Raw genomic sequence first — 17,903 nt, 5'->3', positions numbered from 1 at the left:
AGAACTACACCTTTCTCCTACGTGATAAATGACAGTATATTTCAGAGTTGTATAAGACACTGTGTTTTACTGACCCATAATGTACATCTATGCCATTTAAGTGTGAATTGCATTCAATCCCCAAGTCTTTTAAATAATGTCTCCCTCCCTCTCTCTGTCGTTACATATACACGTGTGTGTGTTTATATATATTTTATATACATATATATACATATATATATATCATATATCTATGACTATCAACTGCTCAGGAGCTTATATATACTGAAATATGAACTTCCCCAAGAACAAACCCATCACAGTTGCTACTAAACCTCTTAGAAAGTAAACACAACACAGAGTTATTCTATTTATACCAAAATACTACAGCTCTGCAGCTAGAAATGAAGGAGTGACCACTTTAGATCATTCTTTCCTCAGCCTGAGCCTGGGTACTCTGGAAGATTACAGAATATTGTAGTAGCTCTACTACCATTACAATCAAACCCGCCAGCATCACTTAAAAATATAAGTATCTCAAGAAATAAAACAAAAAGGAAAGTTTTTTTTCTTCCAACTTAATCAGTATCACTTCAGTATTTTGCTTGTCCAAAAGGAGAGGCTTCTACCCAAACACCTGCTCATCTGAGAGCAGGAACATAGTGTAGATTTTGTTGAAGGGCTTTTTAAGATGTGTGTAGGGGTCGCCAGTTATAATACTCATAGTTGAGAGAATCTACAACTTCTGTTTTCTTCAGGATTGCAAACAGTGCTCTCCCTTCATTTTCTGTGCTTGTTCCTCTGCCAGGAATTTCAGGCATGTTTTAGGAAAATAATTTCTCCCATACTGGTCATCCCAGTTCTCTCAAAATTAGCATAAAGGAAAACAGGACTCTTCCAAGAAACTTAAAACATTACCTACAAATTCACACATCTAAAACTAAATAAAAGAGTGCTTCCTGGGAACTTTCATTACTTCATATAGACTGGAAAATGGTTCAACGGGCGTCTCTTTCGAATGGCTTCTTAGGTAGGGTGGTCTGGGGCAATGGCTCACTCTATAAAGTGTTCGCAATGAACCCAAAGGCTTGAGTTCAGATCCTGAAAAACCCACATAAGAAGCCAGTAGACAGTGGTCCACATCTGTAATCCCAGTACTAGGGAGGTGGACATGGAAGGATGCCTGGGGCTTGCTGAATCTAGCTAATCAGTGAGCTAGAGGTTCAGTGGAAAGCCTGTCTCAAAAATAAGGAGGAGAAAGGGGGAATGAATGAAGAAGCCAACAGGCATATGCAAGTGTGCACTCACAGAGGAACAGGGGCTGGAAGCTGGAGAGGAGAGAGAAAGAGAGGAAGAGGGAGAAGAGAGGAGAGGGAGAGGAGAGGAGAAGGAGAGGGAGGGGAGAGGGAGAAGGAGGAAAGGGAGGGAGGGAGAAGAAAAGGGAGAGGGAGTGTTTAGGTACATAAAACCTTTCCCCAGAGAGCATACAGTTTTTTCAGAGTGAATACATATTTCTTAAGTCTGAAAGTTTCAAGGCTAAATTTGAATTGCAAAATTACATAGGTGTTGAAAGGTCTTGTTTAACACAACCTGGGAATTTGTAATTTTCCATGCTAGGCTGCGCGCATTTTTCTCCACAGTCACTCCATATGTTTAGTTTCAGCGCTTTCCACTGGCGTCTGACCGAAGGCGTGAGGATTATAACTACGAAATTATCATCTTACCATTGTTGTTTCTTGGATGGATCCAAAGCTATTAATAAAAATGTTGACTACTACATCAACAGGAATACCTATGAATAAATATTAAGGATAAATTTAGCAGCTGCAAAAACCTTGGTGATAATTGTTATAATATGGTATACATATTAAATTTTTGTATTTTGAAACATACATTTACATGCAAGAACTTTGATCTTAAAAAAAAGAACTTTGATCTTAATATAACATGTTCACAGTTGCTATTGATTTCATTTTCTGAATATAAATTGTAAGACAAATGAAACCTAACTTGTTATATTTATTGGCATGCATTATTCAGAAATATTTCTCTTTTAAGTTGCATAAACTCTGTAATACATGTTTTGAGACCTGCATAACTTAATACTTAGTAAATTACTTACTAAATTAGTATACTATATTCAATACTTACTAAATTGGTCTGTAAAATTCACTTTTAAGATGGTTTGTTTTTATGCATTTTCTAATCATTTCAAATCTTTAAATTAATTGCTATCACAGTCTTCAAGGAATTTTACTGATAACTGCTAGATTTCCATTTTATTTCATCAAAGCACAAAGCTAATCAGACTTATAATGGAGCCATTATAAAGATTTCTGTCTGACCAGTTGGAAAATAATTTGGAAGTTCATGGAGTGAGAACTGAAGTATAATGTTGCAATTTTCTTTCTTTTCTAACTCATTGTGCCTATCAAAGGGAACACGTGAATTTAGCCTTTAGCCTCATAAGCACGGCTGATGAGAAACAGGTGTGAAGTCATGCGCTGTGGGCATGTGACAGCCCAGGCTGGGGCTGCTAGGGAGAGTGACTGAATAGGCTCGGTAATGAACGAAATCCCTGTTTTTACAACAGAGCTGCAGAACGCTAGTTGACTAGAAGCAGCTGCAGACATTTTTTTTTTTTCCTGCAAAGAGGGAAAAAAATATGAAGCCTTATGATGCTAATCTGATGTCTGGCCTTTCCCAACAACAAGGATTATGGTCTTCCAGAGGGCATGCTTCACGCAGGGTTTCGGAATTTATCAAGAAGATTTCTTGAAAGCTTTGTAACAAAAATGCAAGCAGGTCATAAAGCTTTTTATTTTAAGCGTGGCTTTGTTTTTCCTTAAAACTGTGACAAGTGGAACACTTTGCTGCAATAATAACCCTGTTCTGGACATCTGCATTCATAAAGTTAATGTATTTTTAAAAACGTGTTGGCCATCTTTCAGCAAAAGAAGTATTTTTATAAATATGAAATACTAATAAAAGGATTTACATACAATCATAACTGTTCATTTTCCCTAAGTAAATGGCTATTGTACAAATTACTGTTATGTCTATTAACAAACATTAGACTGATCTTTAAATCACGGAGGTTAGGGACACATAGTACTTAAGAAACCCATCTTAGAGAGCAGCCTTTTTATTCACAGGACAATACCTTTTCACTTTTTCAACTGCTAACTATATAAAATTATTAGAATTATGTCTTTCTTAATAGCAAAGTGTATTTTTAGCATTAAGTTTTACTGATGCTAAGCACCCTGCCAGACGGTTAAATGCTAACATGAAATCCTATTCCTTGGTGCATTAGCAACATGGTATTAGATAGGTGGAATTAAGTTTTAAAGCATAAGATCGAAGGAGGTTGGGAGTGCAGAGAGATAACAAACCTTTGAAGTTCGGTCTTATCCTGGGATCATAACTGACCAGCAGCCTGTTCAAGATATTGCTGGTGGAGTTGGGGGGCACACGCGCAAGGTCCTCTGGTGACTGCTGACTAATGAGAGGACAAAGAGAAAAAGCTGGTAAGTACGAAATAGCACACAAAAGCTCCGTTTTCCTCAGGAGGCTTGGCTCTCTCAACACACACACAACTCCACCAGGGCTTTCCCAAATAGAAGTAAATAAGAGTTAGAAACACTGTCAGAGCCCAAGTCATTGGTATAAAGATGATAAGGAAGAAAGGAAAAAAAACAATCCTAGCATTAATTTACTAGCTGAATGGAGCAGTATTCAGAAAAGCATAGACTGCTATGTTTTCCTATTTTACTGTTAACGAATCATCCATTATATTGCTATTTTGCCATGACTTCTGAATAATGAGTCATGACTAAATTGATAGATCAAGTCCACAATTTACAAAAGGAACTTCTTGGGTAGCAAAGGGGAAATACGTTTCTGGGTTTTTGTTTTTGTTTTTGTTTTTTTCTGTTTGTTTTGTTGTACAACCCATAAAATTTTATCAAAAAAAAATCTTTTAACCCAATAACAAAACCAAAACAAAACTCCATAATGACCACAAGGTAGATTAAAAGGAGACACCATCTGGTATTGTCTAAATATGCACTGAAATGGTGGTGCATCACATTCATTTATGTGAAGCAAACTTTGATGCAATTTGCTTAACTTTTTATCACAACTTCAACACCTGTGAGCCCTTTCTGCTCTGACACAGGAGGCCACCAGGGATGAGACAGGAGGCCACACCAGTTTACGAGAGCGCTAAAATGACTGTGAATTGCTGGAAACAAGGCTTTCCGATAGAAATCATTCCAAGTGCCACAGATGAAAACCAATTAGTTAAATTTCCCAAAGTGCAAGAGATTGCATAGATTTCTTAAATTGCTTTTCCATGGTCTTATCAACTCCAATATCACACCTCCAGGGATCCGCGCATTGGAAAGGTAATGAGATTTTCTATTTCACTGCAAGTAAAATTGTAACCGCCTTAGAGCCAACTGTCATCCCTTATCAAGAGATCCGACACTCTCAGGAGAATGAGGCTGTGAGGAGAAATTGGATATTAGGATGCAAATTAGTGTTCAATTCTATCTATGGATTTTCTCATTCGAGGAGGGAAAATGGAATTAATTATGAAATATACCTTTATTGAATCAATTAAGGGATGCTATTATTGTGTCTCCTGATATAAAATCCTTTACAATTACATTCCTTCAGAGCAAAGAAAAGAGGGCATAAAGACAATTAACTCTAATTGCATAGTTTGGAACTTTCAGGACATCTTGTTTTTCCTTCCTCACAAACTGGGTCAATCAAATCCAAATTCCAGCTCTGCCCCTATCAAACTGTGCCCTTCTCCTGTCCACTCATACGGAATCAGTCCCACCACTCCACACTGTAACTCTTCTTTCTAATGCACCAGTCCAAACCTACATTGTCTTTAAAAGTGCCTGAAGCTTCATTCCTTTTTGTAGACATTTGCCTCGACCATCCAATCATATTCCAGGTAATACAAATGAGTAAAGGCATCATTTGATGACAAGTCTGTCACTTCCTTTCATACCTGTTTATAGAGTACCAACTAGACACAACACAGAAACCATGATTACTAAGGGACTCACAGCTTATTCCTTGTTCTACCATTAGACAAACAGGAGCAAACACTTCCCACCAGTCCTAACTGGCTCAAATTCATGGTCCAGTATGGGATGGGTAGTGGGGAGCGGACACATGTGTCCATGTCAGTCTCTAAACTGACAAACATAGGATTGCTTGATTAAACAAAATAGGTCTTTATCTAAGCAGAAGGCTATTTTTCAGTTGAGAGAGAGAGAGAGAGAGAGAGAGAGAGAGAGAGAGAGAGAGAAGGAAGGAAGGAGGAAGGAAGGAAGGAAGGAAGGAAGAAAGAAAGAAAGAAAGAAAGGAAGGAAGAAAGGAAGAAAGAAAAGATTGGTGTTGGTTGGGCCAATTTGACGTGGTAAGCAAGTTTGATGATAGTTTATCAACACCTCAAGAAAATAATAAGGATAATAATGAAGACAGTATTATGATATATAAATAGATACTGAAAATGTAAAACTTGGTCAAGTTTTTTAGCTGAATTTTCATCCCATATAGAGCCTGGCAGAGTGTAGGTGGAATATTAACTACCTTCTCATTACCATTGTCCAAGCCAAATGACTACATTTGACTTTAATATTGCAAATGCTCACACTTTCAAGTACAGAATCAACAGGAGCGTCTCTTCATGAAACACAACATTTTTAACCAATCCACACAAGAAGTTAGTTTTGTAGACAAATACATAGTCCGAGCAGGCTGAGTGGCTCACACTTGTAATCCCAACTGCAGGGAAACTGAGTTAGAAGGATCACCTTGAGTTTGAAGCTAGACTGAACAGCAAAATCCCAGGTCAGGGCTGTCTATAGCTCCTGCTCCAAGGAGAGAGAGAGAGACCGAGAAAACAAACAAAAAGATACAATGCCAACTGGTCACAGACTAGTGTTAAGAGACACAGAAACAGAAACAAGAAAAATAACTCCTTAATATCGGGTTACTTTGGGTAGCACTGCTGTGTAAGAAGACAGGGGGGACCCCACAGTCATGCCAACTGAAACTGGTCATGGAAGGAAGCTGTCAGTGACTTCTGCAATCCTGATTCCGTCAAAGGTGAAACATGCCTCAGAGCTTTGGGTTTGTAGTGTGGGTTTAGTCTGCACGGCTGCAATCACTCTGATGTTTTCGCGGGTGCAAAGAAACAGCCGGCTCTAACTTCTGCGAGCACCATCCACACTTCAGAGTACATACGCTCCACCAGGGCTCTATAGCTCTACTACAGTCATTTTCTAAATGTAAGAAAGAAAGAAAGAAAGAAAGAAAGAAAGGAAGGAAGGAAGGAAGGAAGGAAGGAAGGAAGGAAGGAAGGAAAAGAAAGAAAGAAAGAAAGAAAGAAAGAAAGGAAGGAAGGAAGAAAGGAAGAAAGAAAAGATTGGTGTTGGTTGGGCCAATTTGACGTGGTAAGCAAGTTTGATGATAGTTTATCAACACCTCAAGAAAATAATAAGGATAATAATGAAGACAGTATTATGATATATAAATAGATACTGAAAATGTAAAGCTAAAAATAAGACTCTAAAAGTTAGTCTGTTCTGCACTTTATGAGTGTCGTACTGTATCTATTCCCAAGTACTTTCATTTCTCCTTATAGTTAAAATAAATTGTTGTATTGTAACAAACGACATCAATATCAGTTAAAAAAATCAAGTATAAACACGCACATACGTAGGAATATACCAAAACTTTTTCAGCCCTGTTTTTTTTTTTTCGTTACTTGTGTCAATACAACTTGTCCTAAATATTTAATAAGTAGTTCATCTTTCCTATGCTAGGAATTCAGAAACTTTTTAAAATGTAAAAGAATCATGAGTAGTTTATATTCGCAGGTGTAAATTCAGGGAATTTTCTCCCACATATAAAATAGTAATCATATGTTATAGCTTACCAATATGAAAATCCCATAAAATATTCTCTATTAATTTGGAGGGATTGGATGACTGCAACAACTTCCTCCAAAGGACAAAATGAAATATGTATGTAGCATATTTGATTGTTTACATAAAAACACACACATGAATACATACACACATACAATTTGAAAGTGTGTTATCTGTGATCTTAAACGGAACACAATTAGTAACTGTTTTCATAACAGAGTGTTAAGGTTTTGAATGTTTTTACCTATTCAGTCTATCAAAAATTCCAGTATATCACAAAACAGGGTTTATTTGTTTAGAAATATGACATTAAGAAAATAACTCACTCAGGGAAAGTGATCAAATAAGCAGGAAAATGCTTTCTTATATAACAAGAATTTTTACAACCATCACTGTATTGTTCACTAGCCTAAACTCAAACCAAAGTCATGACAAAGAGGGAAAGTTATGCAAAGCATGTGTCCTGACCGTCTATATGGCAGTATGATGTAATGCTTTCCAGCACACAAAGAAAAACACAGAAGTCTCTTTCTAAAGAGAAGCTCCACTTACCGCTTAATGTAGAATAATCTTCTCATTACACGGTCACTCTAAATGATCAGTCTAAAACAGACAGGCAAGAGCAAACTGCCTCAGTTTTCCTCAAACTGCAACTCTCTTTCCAAAGGGTTGCCTAATTTTTTGATAGTATAAAAAACACAGCAAAATGGTACAGGGTTTCTCAGGCAGAAAGCATGGTCAGAGTGAGGAACCTGCACATGACCTAACTCCTGCACAAAAGCACACATATGAAGGAAGAAGAAAGCACAGGAAGGCACAGGCCGTGGTGTCTCGTCGTTGGGTAAGACACTCATGAAAATCTGGTGAAAGGAAGCTACATACTTCTGAAAACAGTACACAAGCAGAGTTTGGGGGTCTTGAACCTGTGGAACAGAGGCTAAAAGACCCTCGGTTACAGAAGCTGGTGAGATCATCGAGCCGCCTGCAGCAAGGAATTCCACCTCCTGGGCTTGGATGTTTTCCTTCCCAAGCACAGGGACCAGGAGCTGGAAGACAACCAACTGCCTGTCTTTCCAGAAAAGCAGTCACCTAATTCCCCTTCCCAGGGCATTCCTTGTGTCCCTCTTAGGGGGGAGGGATGGGAGGGAGAATTGCGGTTGGGATGTAAAATGAAAAAAAAAAAGATAAAAACAAATCATAAAAAAATCATATCAAAGGCAGTGATGCAAGTGCAAACAGTGACATCAGTGACATTGGTCAGGTTTCAAGGTCGTTTTCTCCTCTAGACTGATGGGGGCTTTCTTCAAAGGGACTTACAAGGACTTACAAACAACCGCTACACTCACAATGATGAAAACCTGTCCAAGGATGGGCTCTGCGCAGCCATCAAACAGAGCTACCAATGGCCAGGCTAGGGTGATCTGGCAAAATATGGCAATCTACTACTTCCTGCTTCACCAAGTGAGCCCCCTCCCCACCTCCACCACACACCTGCCCCAAAATTTCTGCTGTTTGTCTCATTGATGGCAAATAGGCCATCAATGCAGGGTGAATGAAAGAGATTGCCCAATCCTTGGCTTTAAGCTTCAAAATTATAAACTAAATAAAATCTTCTTTTCTGAGATATTGAGGATTCTCAAGTAGGTTGTACTAGCAGCAGGAAAAATAGAAACACTAATACAGTACAATTCCTAACAAAAAGACAAAGCAAAAAAATCTTAAGTATACAGCAACCAAAATGAAAATTTTCTTTTAGCTTCATTATTCTTTATTTCATTTAATATTTTTTGACTATTTGTTCTGTGCTGTGTGCATTATTCTATACTGGTTTTGCATTTTGAGAACTGAACATACACATTCCTTATTCTGACATGAAAAATGCTATTCGAAACTGTACTTTCTGATAAACTTATCCAGTAATTCTGCGTTGACCACGCCCTAGATCCAAACAGCATCTCACACCACTGATGCCTCTGTGAGAGAAAGTAAAGTCAACAACTCAAGGGATAATCTTGTCCAGAAGGGTGTGGCTTCAACAGCACTCACACAAAAAGATTTTGCAGCAGAGTTTGCTAAAATGTCCAGATGGCACCAAGAGAGGTTATGGTGAGAAATGAAGGGTCCACACAGGATTTAATGAGACCTGTGTTTCAGCTGAGAGGTTGGGCCAAGATGGGCATAGACAGAACAGCATGTGGTGAGAAGATGGGATAAAGTAGGGCATTTAATGACTGGAACATCTTAGTGGCACCAGGAGGGTGAAATAGGAGTCATGTGGCCTTAAGGGGAGAAGTGGACTCAAGATGTGGGTCTTTGGAGCCATGGAATTGACTGATACAGGTGTGCTCCTCACAGGATGCAGCTGAGCCTGAGCATCCTGGTAGTCTCCTTGGATGGAGATGAGAGAGTTGCGATGAGAGAGGCACTGGAGAGTGATCCTCCCAGACCAGCTTAGCGAGCCTCCTGTATCTTCACACTATAACAGCATACACAGAGAACAGACAGCTTCACCCTATCAGGGTGGGGAGCCGGGGAAATGGGGATGCACATGAGCAGAACACCTGTACCTTCCTCCTCACAATCCTAGGAGTGAGATGGAACAAGGTTTCCAACGGCAGTCTATAGCAATTCAAGTTTGCAGGTGACAGTCACCTCGTTACCCACTTGGCAGAGGCTGAGACAGACATGGCCTCAACAGAGAGGCATGATGTTATGGTATCAATAAAAAGTTCTTCATCCAGCATCATCGTACACTTGGATCTTGTATTAATTTCAATTCTGTCGCCGGGTGGTGGTGATGCACGCCTTTAATCCCACCACTTGGGAGGCAGAGGCAGGCAAAACTCTGTGAGTTCGAGGCCAGCCTGGTCTACAAGAGCTAGTTCCAGGACTGGCTCCAAAGCAACACAGAGAAACCCTGTCATTAAAAACAAAAAACAAAAATTCTATTCTGTTACTCTGATGAAACACCATGACCAAGACAGTTTATAGAAGAAAGGATTTATTTGTGGTTATGATTCCACAGAGATAGTAGGGAGACAAAGCAGCTAGTTGGGAGACCTGGTAGCAGGAACAGGAGGCTAAGAAATTACATCTGGTAGAAGAGACTGTGTTGGAAGGGGCTGCACACTTTTAAACAGCAGCCCCAGTGACAAACTTTCCCCGTAACCTCTCCAAACAGTGGTACCAACTGGGTATCAAGTGTTCCAATGCCTGAGTCTATGGGGATATTTCTCATTTCTTAAACACACTGACATTGTGTTTAAGCAACTGTAGAAATGACGTCAAGCTCAGAATGAAAGAGCAAAGCTTAGGTATTTAAGAGAGTATTTAGTGTTTACTGGGAACAATGAAGCAGGAAACTCAGGGGTTAAGAAATTTACAAGTGCCTGAGATGCAAATGAAAAGCACCAGCAGCTGGGATTTGTTAAAGGAGGACTCTTGACCCTTAAGGAGAGAGGCCTCATCCAGTTACAGAATGGCTGTAAAATTCTCAGCCAGTTGTTGAAAGACTTACTGGGGGGAAAGGTCTGTGTACCCCTAAACCGAGTACTGCATCTTCAGAGAAATGATCTTTTTACAGAAACCGTATCAGGACAAAAATTAGTTGATAAATCTCTTGACATTATGTCCATCAGATTTAGTCAGAGGGAGGAGGGGCCATCAATAATCAGTTGGGTTCACCGACTTCAGGGGAGCAACTTTTGATAAACTATCTGCAAAATTAATTTCTGGCATCTTTAGACCGAGTCAATAATCAACATGACAATCTGCCAGCATCATATTGACACTCTGGGCAAGGTAAAGAAAGTAACTGGTATTGTCTCTAAAACCGCTAAATGTCTCGAAGTGCTGGGACCAATGGTGTTTATAATCTCCAAATGTTTTAATCCAAAATATTTAAATACTATGCATTAAAAATCAAAGATATTAAAAGAAAGACAGAGACCTATCTGGTAGACTTTTAATCAGTGTGCCAAGATGGAAGGGAACCCACATGATAAGGCTGTGACCCGTCAGGGCTCATGTCAGAAGAACTGTTGATGTGGAGGTCCTTCTATCTATATGTTGCTTTTATTGGTTAATGAATACAGAATCTGCATTGGTCTGTGCAGGGCAGAACAGAGGTATGTGGGGAAAACTAAACTGAATGCTGGGAGAAAGAAGGCAGGGTCAGTGAGAAGCCATGTAGCCCTGCCAGGGACAGATGCTGGAACTTTACCGGGTAAGCCACAGCCTTGTGGTGATACAAAGATTAATGGAGATGGGTTAATTTAAAATATGAATTAGCCAGAAATATGCTTAAGCTATTGGCCAAACAGTGTTGTAAATAATATAGTTTCTGTGTGATTATTTTGGGGCTCAGCAGCTGGGAATAAACAAGTGGCCTCCTATAACAAACTGTCACTGTTCAGTTGTCAGTATCCTATTCAGAAATTAGGAATAGGGAGATACGATGTGTTGGCCCCAATGGTTAACACACATATAAAGATCTTCAAAAGACAAAGAGTGTGAAGGTACCATTGCACCTGGTTCTTCTGCAGGATTTTGCCACATGAAAGCACTAAGAGCTATTAAGAAAGTACCCATTGGCCATCATTCCACACACCCTTATAAATTTCACACTCTGGGAAACAAAGCTACTAAATGACACACATCCACATGGAAGACTTCTCCAAGAAAAAGAAACAAATGCAGATAGCTAAAGGTTAAGTCTCTCCACCAACACAGCAAACTAAACCAAGATAATTAAGAATTAAAAGTCTAAGTTTATTGGTAAAATACTCCCAGATGGTCTTCCAGCTCCCAGAGAGGAGAAAGGGGGAAGGAATCAGATAACCACATAGGCAATCTCCACAGGGCAGTTTAAATACCATGCAGGTGTGGTCATGGGCATTTCTGTGGTTGGAGGTTTTTGTAGACAGGGCAGGGTTTGGAGAGAGAAAAAGATGGGTGGAGAGGAGACTGAGGTGAAGCATCCAACTGAGCAGATGATAGTTTGCTAACAAGGAATGGTACAGTGAAAGGGATCAGAGAACAGAGGTACTTGCTTCTTAAGTCTGATGAGTTCAAATCCTAGAATCTACATAGAGATGGAAGGACGACGTAATTGATTCAACGAAATTGTCCCCTGCCTTTTACACGTGTTGTGGCATGCAAGTCCCCTCCACAACATTATGAGAACACACAATGATGAAAAATAAGTTTTTAAATTAAAAGACTGGAGAGTCTTCATAGGGACTTCCCATTTTCTAAAGGGAAGGATACTGAGTTATCCTCCACACCATCTATTGCCTAAGGATAGCCACCAAGAAATGCTTCCACAAATATTCAGGGTAAAATATGGTCTACAAGCATATGAGAACTGTTTCAAGGGTGAGAAAGTATGAGCTGACATGGCAACTCTCAGAAATTAACTTGGTTTTCTTCAGAACAAATGTAAGATGCCCTTTTAAATCGAGGATATAATTCAGCCCCTGGCAGGCAGCTATCCTCCATGTCTCCCTGAGAACATCAGGTTTAAATGTCAGTAGCTCTTGTTATCCATCTAGCCAAAGTGATTATTCATACTATTTGATCATAAACTAAAAGTTGAAGGGACCCTGATGATGAGAAAAAAAAATTCTGTCTATTTTTTTTCATGAACTACTTGAAAAGACCTTAAAAGAACCCTTGGTTTAATGAAAAGAACTGGATTAGATGTGTGTGTGTATGTGTGGTGTGTATGTGTGCATGAGTGTGCATATGTGTGGTATGTGCATGTGTGCAGATGTACATGCCTATGCATGCACATGTGTGGAGATAAGATGTTGACATTGGATATCTCCTGGTACCATTTTCCAACTATACACACAGAGAGTGGGGGCAGGAGGGATGGAGGGGGAGAGAAAGTCTGAGAGAGAGAGGGAGAGTCTCAGTAAATCTAAAGAAAATCAGTGGATTAGGGTGCTTGGCAGTGAGGCCTCACAATACTCCTGTCTTTGTCTCCAAGCTTTGGTGTTACAGGCTAAAGTTTCCACATGTATTTTTTTTTAATGTTGGTTTTAGAGATTTGAACTCAGGTTCTTGCCTATTTCTACACTATAAACAATCATGCTTAGGAAAGGGTCCTAAGATGTGACAGAATCATCACTGTTATCAGATCAGCAGCTTCTTCAGCTCTCCATACCTAAATACTACTATGCTGGAGAGATGGCTCCGCGATTAAGAGCTCCAAAGGTCCTGAGTTCATTTCCCACAAATACATGGTGGCTCAAACTATTTGTAATGAGATCTGGTGCCCTCTTCAGGAAGAGACCTGGTCAGTGGTCCTCATCAGCCTATTCCATGAAACCCAATATGCACAAGTTCAACAGAACCACCATCTACGGGCTGCCCAAGCATGCTTCAGCATTGCCAGGGCAGAAATTTCATTCATTTTTCATTTCATGCGATAATAACGCAGACATATAGTGTATTCTTTTTCAGATAACTAAAATGGCTACAGGCAGCATATTTTCACATTAAGTATGAAACTACTCATGCTCATCACAAATGGTCCTGCAAAAATAATTTCTCTTATTGATAGCTATTGTTTATATCTTTCCAATAAAGAGAGTTCTGCTTTTTTTGTATGGTTTGAAAGCATGAAAAATTTTGATTTTATTCTATTGTTTTTTAGATGAGGCTTCCACTCCGTTGCCTTGAACTCACAATTCGTCTACCTTACCCATCCACCCAGCTACTGTTAGACTAGGATAATAGGCAGACACCATGTGCCCACCTAACAAGAAGAAGCCAGGCTTCTTCTCCCGGTCTGTGAACATAAAGGTTCATGCAACTAGACAAACTCTGCAACTAGCTGAGGTTCTCCTGCATCTCCCGCCACTGAGAAGTCATCCACAATGTATCTAGCAGGAAAGTGAGGGAGATACTTTCATACCATAGTCTTCATCCTAGCACACAGTCTGCAGGAAATTCCAAAGTAAGCATCTCCCTGGGAAGCAAAGGAATTAGACCAGGTAGCTGGTGCCCTGATTTGTTCATGTGCTACCCGAGATCCTGATGCTTTCTCTTGGAACGCTATGGGTCCCTGCATAGGGTAATTTCTTCTCATGTAAACACTCTCTATAACTCAGAACAGCATAAGCAATAAAGCCCACACTTGCCCCTTCATCTCAGCAGGGAACATCTGAATCACACATCTAGCCACATAATTTCTGGAGCTCCCGAAGGACTAGATTTAAATCATCTGCCTCAAGCACTGACAAGGTCCAGCATTCCTAAATCACTGAAAGTTGCAGAGGACAAAGTGGTCACTTGAACAAGAGACAGGACTAAATACCAGACCTCCCTTAACTCAACATAGCACAAACAAATAAAAACCATGAGCTCAACTCTTCCAAGGTAGGAAGGACACAGATTCAGCTTTCAAACTCTTCTCAGAGAAACAAGCTTCTGGCCTTCCTGTCACAGAAGGCAATGAAAGCATAATACACTTGACAAGCACAGAGAGAAAACGCCATGGTTTTGCACTACCAAGAATTTTTTTTAGACCTGCAGAACAGTAAACAAGTTGACTGAACAAGGTCCTCTCTTGCATGAGGACAGCAAACAAAGCAGAAAAGGGTCGAGGAATTTTCTACTACACAAATACCAAAGAGATTCACGTGACCCATTTAAAAGAACAGGATAAAACTCCTTGAATAAGGGGTTATGAAAAATATACATAAATATCAATTATCTGATAGAGAAAAAAGAACAAAAGAAACCAAGAGTGAGCAGAAATAAATGAAATAGATAATATAAAACTAAATAAAGAATAGAAAAATATGAAAACAATGATTTGAAAACATAGTTAAAACTGACATATCTTTAGAATAACAAAGAAATAAAAACAAAGTAAATAAATAAATGAAGTCAGACATGAAAAGAGAGACATTAAAACTGAGGAAGCTGATAAAAGACGTTGATGATGTCCACAGATGGGTCAACTCAGAACATTCTAAGTCTTTCTGATAAAGAAATGCAAATGTGAAATGGTCTTTAACTCATAAAGGGGATTATTTAGCAGATAATAATAAAATCCAGGAAGAGATGACTTCACTGGCAAATTCTACTGAACTGCTAAAAACAAATCAAAGCCAGGACTTGTCCAAATCTACCCAAACAATGAATGGAGGAGCACTACCAAGGATTTTATGAGGACAGTATGACCCTGACACTAAAGCCAGACAAGACACATAAGAAACTACAGGCCAGTGTCTCTCATAAGCAAGCATTCTTACCAAAGACAGGAGAACAACTTCAGTAGAGGCTTCAACAGCTGCATGCCACAGCCCAGTGGAGCATACGTCTGAGGTCTGAGGAGAGCTCAGCACTGGAAAATTACTGTTATACATCATTTTTCCTCAACAGAAATATAGGTCAAATCCATAGGACCATAGAAAAAGGGTGCATAAGAGTAATCTGAAATAATTTTAACATTCCTTCTGGATTAAAGAAATTTCAAGAAACTAGAAATAGAAAGGAAACCATCTGTCTACAGCAGAGGCCGTCGAGGAACACAGTTTGCGGTGAAGACTGGAAGCTGCTACACAAAGATTAAGAACCCAGGAAGACGTCCTCTCTTACCACATCGACTCAGGATATACCAGAAGTCCCAGACAGGCAGTCAAATGGATCCCAATTGCAGAAGTGCATGTCTCTGCTTTTAGTTAACTTGGTCCTGTGTAATGAATTCCTTCACATCTGCGCATTGTCACACACTTGCACAGGCATCCCTACTAGAACTGGCAGACTAACACTGCAGGAAACAGCATTGACTAAAGAAATCACTTACATATATGCATGTCTGTAGATAATCAACTGTAAAAGGGAAATTTGGATAATTACCGTATTTGCAATGGCATCAAAGAGAGCAAGATATTTATGAATAGCCTTAGCCCTGATGAAGGGAATGAAGCATTTCTACATTAACAACTGGAAAAAAATTCAATTATGAAAGACAGCAACAAATAGAAAGATAGCCAAGTTTATGGGTTAGAAAAGAATCCCGTTAATCCATCCTACCCATAGAGATGTAAAGTGAAAAGCAATCACCTATCAAAATCTTCATGACAGAGGTTTGGGTGATAACTCATTCTGGGTTCAATTTTCAGCACTGCAAAAACAGGACATGGTGGTATAATCCCCATAATCCTCAAATTTGGGAGGGGAAGACAGAAGAAGACAAAATGAATGAAAATTCCTGTTCATTTTGGACTACATAGCAAGTTTGAGGACAGCAAAGAATACATGAGATAGAGCCTATCTCAAAAATAAACAAAATAAAAAAATTTAAAAACCTGATTAAAATGATTATAGGACTAAATCCCAAACAGCTCACAATTCCTGAGGAATCAATAAAGACTCTGACACTGAGAAAAACACCTAAATGACACAGATTAAAAAGAAAGATTTCTGTAAACTCAAAGGTTCATTAGTTTCAGAAGACCATGATATGTAGGGCGTGCAGAGCTGTCTAGAAAGCCAAGGAAGAGAGGACATCTTGCAATAGCCCCTTTCCTCCCTCTGTCTTCGCAATTATTCTTTCAAGACACCTGGGCTATGGGACTCAATTGCCCACATACAGAGAACAACATCCTCATTTATTGACTCTGTTCTGAAAACATCCTCAAAGACATACCCACAGATGTGCTTTATGGATCTAAGCCACTCTCAATCCAAGGTAGCCAGCATCAAAACACAAAACAATCAAGCATATTGTAGAAAGGTCATGTTTAAGGAACTATAATGCTTCCTAACTTAAAAATACATTGCAAAGCAAAAAGTGTATTAATGAAATAGATCATGGATAACTGCATGGACATAGCCCATAAAAGCTGGCCGATTTCCACTGTCATTAGGTATAGTATGAAAATTTTCATAGTAATTAATGTCTTTTATATTTTAAGGTCTGGTTCCCATCAAAGAATATTTCATATTTATATCCATTTTACCAGAGGCTTCTCTTATTGAAACTCTTCAATAATTTGATATATACCAACCTGAATCTTCTAAATCTAATACTCTCATTTCTGTGTCTAGAGAGTGATCTTGTGTGTGTCTATGTGTTTATCCTAAAACATATACCAACGTTTCAGTAGTTAAAATAGTATAGGCCAATGCAAGTGAGGAGAACCACATATAAATACAGCACAAATGGCCAACTGATCTTCAGTAAGTCAGCCAGGAAGCAGGAACAATGAGCAGAAAACATGGCACTAGTGTAAAGAAAACTGGACATCTGCAAGGAAAAGAAAGAAACTGGATGTTTTTCTTCTGGCTCACAGAAAAATCAACTCAAAATTCATTAAAGGCTTAAATATGCAATCTCAGACTTCAAAAGAAAACACAGTAGAGCGTCCTGGTGACATTGCTCTTGGCTATGATTTCACAGACACCACAAGTGCAGGCTGCATGAGTCAAAGCCCGGTAGTGAAGGGTCCCAGAGCAAATGTGTGCCAGGAAGCAACAAAGTTTCTACAAAACTAAACCAAAACAGACCTATCCTCCTGGTCGGAGAATAGAGGAAAATATTGTACAGAATGCAGAGGCATCACAGTGAAAGAAATAGTAAAGAAATCAGTCGTTCTTAAAAAAAAGTCCTTCAGTGGATAGCATCAAAAAATAATGTATTAAAATCGTACAAGAACATGGTTAGCAGGAAACTCATACAGTGTTGACAAAGATGTTAGTATAGACATTATGAAAAAGATTTTATAGAGTCCTTTAAAAATAATACATTTATCATATGGTCCAGCAGTTCCAACATATATACCCAAATGAAATAAAATCACTTTATCAAAGAGATACTGGCAGCCCCATCTATACTATATACAGTAGTCAAGTTCCAAGATCCATCCAGGTAATTTTCAATCGAAGAATAAAGAAGGCAGTGTGTATATAATGTGCACATATGTACATATAAATAATATCTATAAG

General features: G+C 39.0%; 1 protein-coding gene across 4 annotated transcripts in view; it reads right to left on the bottom strand.

Moving 5' to 3' along the window:
* Glrb (glycine receptor beta) overlaps nt 1-17,903 on the bottom strand; it is a 61,899-nt gene that overhangs the window by 26,786 nt on the left and 17,210 nt on the right. For all 4 annotated transcript variants that reach the window (XM_038347811.1, XM_038347812.1, XM_038347813.1 and 1 more), the window contains exons 2-3: nt 3,375-3,481; nt 1,704-1,771 (exon numbers count right to left, since the gene is read on the bottom strand). In XM_038347811.1, coding sequence (XP_038203739.1) covers nt 1,704-1,771; nt 3,375-3,481 — 175 coding nt within the window. The remainder of the gene's footprint in view (nt 1-1,703; nt 1,772-3,374; nt 3,482-17,903) is intronic.

Source organism: Arvicola amphibius, chromosome 11, assembly GCF_903992535.2.
Source record: "Arvicola amphibius chromosome 11, mArvAmp1.2, whole genome shotgun sequence".
NCBI lineage: Eukaryota > Metazoa > Chordata > Mammalia > Rodentia > Cricetidae > Arvicola > Arvicola amphibius.
Note: the sequence above shows the minus strand (reverse complement) of the source record. Positions and strands in the feature narration are given on the sequence as shown.